The following is a 9,154-nucleotide window of genomic DNA, read 5'->3' on the forward strand; positions in this document are numbered from 1 at the left end:
GGGGCTGGAGACCGTAAACAATAAACAATAAAAGAGGCCCTAAATCACAAAGATGCTACCTAAAAGAGATGGGAAATCTACAACACAATTGGGGCCCAGGCAAATGCTTAACCAAGGTCAAATAGAGAATTATCCAACACGAACTTAGATTACTAATGAGAAACAGGCAAATGATTAACACAAGTTTACCAAAAAGGGGTTACCATACAAACCTTATTGTTAATGATAGCTTCAGAGTCATCAAAGACAAAATCTCCATCGTAGCTGCGTGCGAAACATACAAGGGAAACAAATCCCACTACTAACTTAGCCCAGAAAGGGGCAAGCACAGAAGAGGGGATGATGTGACCCAAATCAGCGTCCAACTCGGCCATTTTGAAAACTGCTGGCTGCCAGCCTCTTGCTCCAGCATCATGCTGGTTAGAAATCTATGAGAAAAATGACACAACACAAATATCCATCAACACACAGTTAGGAAAGTTTCTGCAGTGAGTAGGAACTAGACAGTCACCTACACTGTGAGTGCATAGGATCTGGTCATTACAAACTTTAAGATGTGGTTTTCAGAGTCTACTGGGCAGAAGGGTCACTGGGACACATGTAAATTCTCCTGGGGCTAACTGCAACCACCGAATCACAAGCCCTTGGGTTTCTGATACTGGATTATCTTGAGACATACTGATTTAAGGAAATCCTATACCTATCAAACCCATAAGGCAAATTGTTTTTATAGTCCTTGAACCAGTTTACACCAAAGTTAAAAAAAAAAAAAGTTACCAGGGTGCCTGAGTGGCTCAGTTGGTTAAGCATCCGACTTTGGCTCAGGTCATGATCTTGTGGTTCATAGGCTCAAGCCCTGCATTGGGCTCTGTGGAAACAGCTCAGAGCCTGGAACCTGCTTTGGATTCTCTATCTCTCTCTCTCTCTGTCCCTCCCCAACTCACACACTGTCTCTCTCTCTCTCTCTCTCTCTCTTTTAAAAAATAAAACATTAAAAAAAATTTTTTTTGAAGTTACCATGTTGCTTCATCCAATCCAGAAAAATCAATAAATATTCCTTGTTAAGTCTTAGCACATGGTGCGTGCATGTGTGGTAGGGTATAAAACATGGTCCTGATTCTGAGAGAGTTTACAGTCTCTCTAGAACTCAGTCCCTCATGCCAGTTAGCAGAAAATCTGGCAGAGAGAAGAGTTTTAACACAGATGATCAGGCAGGACACATGATCGATGGCGAGGTGAGGGGTTCACACACAGACGGACGAAGGAGAGAATACTGTAGACTGACCAGTCTAGGACAATATCTTAGTCCAGAAAGAGCTGAGCCAAATCCTAAAGGAGAAGAGGGGGAAGCTATCCCAGGTAAGAATATGACCTTCAACGTTGGTGAAAGAGTCAAGTTAAAAATACCCTCTTATTTTTTAACTTTTCTTTCAAACAGGAAAAATGTTAAAGCCAGAACAGTTGGTCTCTCTGCCTTGCCATTTATTAGTTCTATGGCCTTGTCCTTTCAGAGTCTACTTCCTGTGACACTCAGCAAGGTGTAAGAGCTTTCCAGTGGTGACAGCTGCCTGAGAACCCCTTGTCTTGGAATTTGCCCAAATACAAAACTACTCTGTGAATCACATTTTATCTGTCTCTATCTCCACTATACCTCCAACAGGTGCTTTCTTTGGATTGACCAGAATCATGTTTGGCTCAAAGTGTTCAGGTTCCAATCCTGGGTAACTATGGACAAGCTACTTAACCTCTCTGGCCTCAGTTTCCTTGCCTCTAAACTGGGGATAATTGTTGTACCTAACATGGTTGTCATTCCACAGGATAGCCACCTGAGGCGCTGAGAACTGCTGTCTGGCTTTAATGACTGCTGAGGGGAGGTTAACTATGATTACAAGCACTTTCTTTAAGAAGGGTAAAAGCATGGACACAGAACTATTTTTTAAATCCTAATATTAGTATTAATGTTTAAATACAAATATTTTGTTTATTATCTACATTAGTAAGGGCCCTGGCTCCCAGTCCTTTTGGGTGAAGGTGGAGGAGAATCCCAAACCCCTTGATTGTGAAGGCAGTTTAGATGTATTTGTCTCTAGGCCTCCAAGGGACTACCCCAGCCTATGGAATCAATGAGAAGTCAGCCAAATGAGAAGTCAGGCCATCTGAGGTCACAGGCATCTTTTCTCTGGCTTTTATGTGAGTGAATGTGGAAAAAGATCCAACAGTCAATGGGACACATCATCCTATGATAACACTGTCCCTTTCCGGGTGCTGAAAAGAGGTCCAGATTTACAACCCAGAGAGGAAAGACTTTGTATCTCTCACTGCTGGTCCCTCAAGCTTCTCCACTTAATGTAATTCACACTTAGCAAGTGCTGGTGGGAAATATCCCAGCTCCTATCTGCTGCCTTTGTCTTTTCCAATGAAAGGGTAAACCATTGGTTCAACCCAAATTATAGCTGCAAACACCATATAGGTCACCATGCAGGCCAACTGCTGTGTCTACATTTCAGCTAAAGAAACTGCTGCTAAAGAGGCACCTAGGGGGCTCAGTTGGTTAAGCGTCCAGCTCTTTGTTTTGGCTCAGGTCATGATCTCACGGTTCATGGGTCCAAGCCCTGCACTGGGAACTGCGCTGACAGTGTGGAGCTTTCTTGGGATTTTCTCTCTGTCCCTCTCTTTCTGCCCCTCCCCTGCTCTGTCTCTCTCTCAAAAATAAATAAATAAAAACTTCAAAAATTTTTTTAAAATAAGAAATTGCTACTAAAAAAGCAAAGCAAAACAAAAACAATGTGAAAAAGAAATCATAAAGACCATGTAGTTAGAAAGATGGCATGACTTCACATGAAGGGAATAAAAGTGTTCTTGGATTTGGTAAATTAATGTGGAGGAAAATGCAACAGTTTTAAATGTACAACAGAGCTGGTCTTGATGTTACCTGCTATGGGCCCAAACATCTGAATATTATTTCACAAAAGGTTGTCGTGAGGTTCCAATTCTTATAGGAAGAACACAGAAGCAAGACACATCATCTGTGCTCCTACATGAGCTGTCCTGCCCCACTTTTCATTTCGGATTATTTGTAATACAATGAATCTTTATTCATTGAATACAATGAATGTTTTTGGTACTCAGGCAATAGCAGAGATATATGGAAGGCAGACCATGGACTCAAACATCTGCAGCGCCCTAGTGGGCCAGGCCGGGACTCCTGAAGCATCACCAGGATGGTTGGGTTAATCTCAGAATGATCTCCCCCTCTTCTACTGCAGGGACATCAGCAAGTCCTACATTGCAAGACTTCTATTGCGGCTTCCCTCCTGAGTCTCCAAGGTTCCCGCTGCTTTGCTGTCCCTGAAAATACTCCCAAATGCCCTTTTTTATTTAAGGCATTATGGTTAATGTATACAGTGGAATGGTTCAGAAAATACTGCAGATTAGCAAATGCCATAAAATCTACAATGTGTCAGGAACCCATGCAAAGTTCTCAGAGTGCAGCACTGGGGTTAAGAGGGCGGGCTCTTGAGGGCAGGCGGAGGTGGACTCACTACCTTTGAGACCTTGAGCTTCTCAGTCTTTCTAAGGCTCAAATCCTCACTGGCACAACAGGGTACCACCGCATAACTTTGGGAGGTTGTCAGAGGATTAAAGGAAAGAATGTATGGAAACAATTACTTCCCATTCTTGTTACCATTTTGGAGAATCTAGTTCCCAGTGTTTCATCCCTGATCTCCTGTCTTGGGAAGGGAGATGTTGCTATCAATTCTTTATTCCTGCAGATGGTTTTACCAACCGAGACCAGCAGTAGCCCATCCAACTGTCCCAATGTAACTGAGAGAAGGGTGTCCTTCCTTGGATGGGCCCAGGGCACTGCCTCCTTGGCCGGTGTCTGAATGTCCTGCATAAATGGCACAGTCTAATACAGTGACCCTGCTCCAACCTCCCTTCCTCCAACAGGAAAGCAGCCTTTGTTCTGATGATCCCAGCCAGGCTTGGTGCTCAAGTTAAAGAAGCCCTCCCTGAGTGAGGTGGTACAGACAGGTTGACCTGCCCCTCCACCTCTTTTTTTGTACACAAGCCATGAAATAGGAAGGTGCACTTTCTGTTTTTCTCTTGCTAGGTCTCCAAGTACACGGTCTCATTTCTCCCCTCCAGGTGTCCTGCCTGGGAGCCCTGGCTCTGGGGTGGGATGGTAAGTTCACCATATGAAGTGCAAAGAAGGGAGCGTCACGGAGGTCTCAGGCTCAGTCCCAGTGGTGCTACAGCCAGTTTTTCAAGTGGTAAAACTGCTGCTCTGATCCCTATCTGACTCCTGTGCTGATTTCACACTGTTCAGAATTAACTGGCCCTAGAAGTAACTGAATTTTGGAATGAAGCAGAAGGCTCTTTATTCTCAATTTCTCAAAACTTCTAATATGAAGCCTCTATTTTCAGGGGGTTCAAATAAATTCATGAATCATCAATGGTCAAAAAAACAAGGACTCCACCTCCCAAAAGGAATGTCACTGAGCTGTGAACCCTAGGGACCCAGTGACAACTGACATAGCAGCCTCAGACTGCAGGAAATAGGGATGGTGAGACCAATCTAAAGGATTCGCCCTGGGACTATGAGCAGCAGTTACCTACTGCAGAATATTTTTCCACATGCATGGAAGGGCCTGCTGGCCTCTGGCCGACCTTTCTACCTCATCAGTAACAATCCATCCAAACGCAAGCTGCCCTCTGCCAGGCTGCGATGAGACAGTGCTTCTGGAAATCAGACTAAAGAACACGATCATTTGTGACCCAGCATCTGGAGATGTTAGCTGGCTGCTCCTCTCTTGGGGGCTTCAAGTTTTGGGAGCCTGTCATCTCCACTGCCCCCCACAATGCAGCGCTGAAAAAATGCTACTCAAAGTATCTTCCTCTTGTGATCACCTTTCTGCTTTTTAATTCAGTAACAGGCGAGAGCCATGCCTGCCTACAGCAAGAAGGACTGTGTGTGGTTCGGCATTCACAGTTACACTGTCTCAGAAAGTTTCCAGCTTGCTAGCTTGTAGCCATTTCCCCCTCTAAGTCAGCCGGCACCACTTCACCCCACGTCGATTTGGGGTGTGCCAGGCAAGGTCAGGACTGCAGGGTGAGGGGACAGAGAAGGGATCCAGTCAGTCGTTACTGTAATTGTTCCTCAAGGAATTCTCCCCTTGCATCTGCTCTCCCAGAGATAACTGTGTGGGATGATTCACAGAGCGCTGGCTAGATCTTTTTTCTAACTCCTCCCTCCTTTTGTGTGTGATTAAAAAGAAAGAAAGAAAGAAAGAAACACACACACACACACACACACACACACACACACACAGAGCCCACAGTCAAAACATCAACACGACCAGAAGCCCCGCGGAGTTCGCAGGAGGTGAGGCGGCGGCTGCACCACCTGCTCGGCTTCCCTAAACTCCAAGCCCGCTCGGGGAAGTGGCAGCTCGTTAGCCCCGGGCGCCCGGGCCGGTGGCACGCGGTTCTCCCGTAGCTCCGCTCGGCAGCCAGCGCGGAGGAGCTGGCACTCGCGGCGCTGCAGGGGAGCCGCCTTTAACCTAGGGCAGGCGGCCAACAGGCCCGGCTGTGCCCAGCCATCGCCGGCGCCACGGCCAGCTGGCGGCCAGGCGCGGGGTCCGCGGCCAGGTGGCCACTCCTGGGACGCACCGCAGACGCCTGGTACGCCCCGGGGGCGACGGAGCGCCCGTGCAGTTGGAGCAGGCAGGGGTGGCAGCGGTGACCACGGCCCCGGGCGGAGGGAGCGCAGGAGCCCGGGCGCGGGCAGGAGGAGCGCGTACCCTCCACGCCGCGTCCATTGTCCCGTGTGCAGCTTACACCGGGGCGCTTGGGGCTCGCGTCCCCCGTGACCCTGGCCCCGGTCGCAGCCCAGGTCCTGGAGCCAACTCCCAGCAGCACCACCACCGGACCCGGGCCGGCCCGCGGGGCTCGGGGCGCGGCGACAGCGAGGACCCCGCGTCCGCTCCGCGCCCAACTATGCTCGTCTCGCAGCACACTCGGCCACTCGGCCCTGCAGGGGCCGCCCCACGCATTACCTGCAAGGAGCCCGAGCGGCGGCCGCATCTCCCTCCCGGGCGCGTAAACTCCGGCCGCTCTCGGTGCCCGCCCGGAGCTGGGCAGGGGGAGGGGCCGCCCGCGCCGCGCCCCCGCCCCCTGCCGCGCCCCCCTTCCTGCGCCGCGCGCCGCCCGCACCGCCCGCAGCTCCCCCACGCGTGCGGGCGCTCACTCTCACACTCCCGCCTCGGCCCGCCCTCTCCTCGCGGCCATTGGCTGCTCCTGTGGTCACTTTCACGCCGCAGCTCGTTCCTCTTCAGCTCATTGGCGGAAGCGCCGGTGACGTCGGGCCAGAAGGCTCTACACGGCGGCTAAAGAGGCGCAGCGACAGAAGGCGTCGGCGGGAGAGCAGGAAGCGGAGTTCCAGGCGCGGAGGCCGGGCGGTGCCGGGGCGGGAAGGGGCGGCCCCAGCCTGGCCCCTGGAGGCGGGCCGCGTGGGCGGGGCCGCCTCCTCCAGTCCGCGGGCGCGGGAGCTTGCTCCCCGTGGGTCTCGCGCTTCTCGCACTGTGGGTGGCGCTCCGCGGTGGGACTGCAGAGTCCTTGCAGGAAAGGGAGCTGGAGGAGAACCGTCAGGGCTCTTCCTGGCAGGGAGGAGTTGTTCCAGATTTGCGTGTCTCCACATTCTGCCTGACTTCTTCCTGTCTGGGAGGAGTTGTTTCCAATTTGTAGGTTCACCAGAACTTCCTTCCAAGGCCCGGCCGCCTATTGTTTTTAACAGACCCTCTTTCTGGACTCAGGTCTTGATTCTTCACCTGGCCAGATGAGACATTCAGTCGTCCATCCATTCACCAGTAGTCACTTTGTTCTCAACTTTTAACTCCCAACCGGATTGCCACTCTGCCCTCCAGTAACTCCCATCTCAGTAGATTACTTTGTCTCTTGCCTCAAGAAAAAGGAACTTTTGGGGCGCCTGGGTGGCTCAGTGGGTTAAGCGACTGACTTCATCTCAGGTCATGATCTCGCAGTTTGTGAGTTCAAGCCCTGCGTGGGGCTCTGTGCTGACAGCTTAGAGCCTCGAGCCTGCTTCGGATTCTGTGTCTCCCCCTCTCTCTACCCCTCCCCTGCTCACACTCTGTGTCTCTCTGTCTCTCAATAATAAGTAAATGTTAAAAAAAAAAAAAAAGAAACTTTTTGCATTTTCACCCCCAAACCTACACACATCCTTAAAGCACGGATTCCGCCCTCCCCATTCCTCACTTTCACCTCCACCTCCACCCCCAGTATCAGAGTCCAGCCTGAGATCAATCTCTCCCTCTTGGCTGGATCCGTATCATCAGCATTTACTCAGTCCCAAGCCTTCCTTGCCCCCCACCCCCCACCTTACCCTGCCCTTCCAGCTGCCACCCTGCCCCCTCTGGTACTCTTCATAACTGAAGTTAAAAGAGCTGCCCACCCCCCCCTCCCCTTTTTAGTCTTCAACTGGCAGTGACTTCCTGGTTTCCACATTCTACTGTAACTGCATTTCCTATAGTCGTCCACAATCACTAAATCCAAAGGACACTCTCTTTTCTCATTTTACTTGGTCTCTCAGTAAAATTCTTTCTTCCTCAAAACACACTTCTTTTGGTGATAGTGGTGTGCTGCTCTCCTGTTTTCCCCCAGGCTCCTTTCTTTGCTCATCTGCTGCTGGATGATCTCCAGAGGACGTATGGTTAAGGTCTCAGTCCTTCCATGCCACAATTTTTCCCTGTGTGATTTAATCCACCTCCAACGTTTCAATTGCAGACTTACAACTCCAGCCCCTACTTATCTGAGCTTCAAATCCATTTATCTAGCTTCCACCTGGTTGTGTCACTAGCAATTGGGATAGAAAGCATGCTTTCACTGCTTTCTCCTCCTCAGGTCTCCCTCTAATAGTGTCGGTACCACCACCTGCCCAGTATTTCCTAAACTGTGCCTTCACCCTTGGCATCTAGCAAATCACCAAGATTCTACCTGCTAAATGTCTATCAAGTCTGTCCACTTCTTTCCATCTCCAAGGCCACGTATGATGCCATGCTGCTGTGCATGTGTCTTCCTAACCCACTCAGCGATGTCGCACAAGCAGATTGCAATCAGCCATGGTGAGGGTATTTACACCATAGAAAAATTGACAAACATTATGAATCAGCCTAATTTGTTGTTTTGCTGATTGTCTCTAGACTTAATAAAGTACAAAAATAAATGGTGAAAAAAAAATTTTAAAAGAAAGTAATGGAAAAAATGTTAATATTGCAGATTAAGCTTTAAAATGGGTTGTGCTTGGGGTGCCAGGGTGGCTTAGCTGGGTAAGTGTCTGACTTCGGCTCAGGTCATGATTTCACAGTTTGTGGGTTTGAACCCGTGCGGGCTCTGTGCTGACAGTGTGGACCCTGGAGCCTGTCTAAAATAAATAAATAAATAAACAAACTAAAATGGGTTGTGCTTAGTGCTAAAACTAAAAGATTTTAGTTTAATGGGTTTATTTGAACAGGGTAAGAAATTGTTTAATAGATCACATATCAGATTTAATGACAATAAGTTCTTTGGGAAAAGAGCACATTGAGATACAATCCTTTTGTGAAACCATGGTTGAATTACAAGCATTGGTTGGATACAGATACAAGGCTAGAGCAAAAATCAACAAAGATGTTCTGTGAGAATGCCCAAATGATGCTGCATGACCTGGACCATCTCCCCAAACACTCTTATGTCCCTCTCTATATGCTCTCATATTCTTATCATAAGTGTAACTAACTATTCATGTGATCACAGTATAAAGTGTGTCTCCATTATTAGACTGTGAATTCCATGGAGGCAATGGCCATGTCTGTCTTGAACACTATACCCCCTGAAGCAGCTGTGCCCCTCACAGAGCAGGCACTCAACAATGTTTCTCGAAAAGAAGTACATTTCTGAGGGGTGCCCAAGTGGCTCAGTTGGTTGAGCATCTGATTCTTGAGTTCGGTTCAGTTCATGGTTTCACAGTTCATCAGTTTGAGCCTTGCATCAGGCTCTGTGCTGACAGCAGGAAGCCTGTTTGGGATTCTCTCTCTCTCTCTCTCTCTCTCCCCCTCTCTTTCTGTCCCCTGCTCATGCTCTCTCCCTCCCTCTCTCT

At 49.1% G+C, this 9,154-nt stretch overlaps 1 protein-coding gene across 3 annotated transcripts in view; it reads right to left on the bottom strand.

Annotated features, from left to right (window-relative positions):
* Positions 1-6,364, bottom strand: part of TMTC4 (transmembrane O-mannosyltransferase targeting cadherins 4) — a 65,264-nt gene extending 58,900 nt beyond the window's left edge. For 2 of the 3 annotated variants that reach the window (XM_043582593.1, XM_043582583.1), the window contains exons 1-2: positions 6,060-6,188; positions 213-428 (exon numbers count right to left, since the gene is read on the bottom strand). In XM_043582593.1, coding sequence (XP_043438528.1) covers positions 213-374 — 162 coding nt within the window. In that variant the 5' untranslated portion in view covers positions 375-428; positions 6,060-6,188. Of the gene's footprint in view, positions 1-212; positions 429-6,059; positions 6,189-6,250 lie in introns of those variants that run through there. The other variant, XM_043582574.1, reaches the window with a different exon arrangement.
* Between the last annotated feature and the right edge of the window lie 2,790 nt (positions 6,365-9,154).

This window comes from Prionailurus bengalensis, chromosome A1 (assembly GCF_016509475.1).
Source record: "Prionailurus bengalensis isolate Pbe53 chromosome A1, Fcat_Pben_1.1_paternal_pri, whole genome shotgun sequence".
NCBI lineage: Eukaryota > Metazoa > Chordata > Mammalia > Carnivora > Felidae > Prionailurus > Prionailurus bengalensis.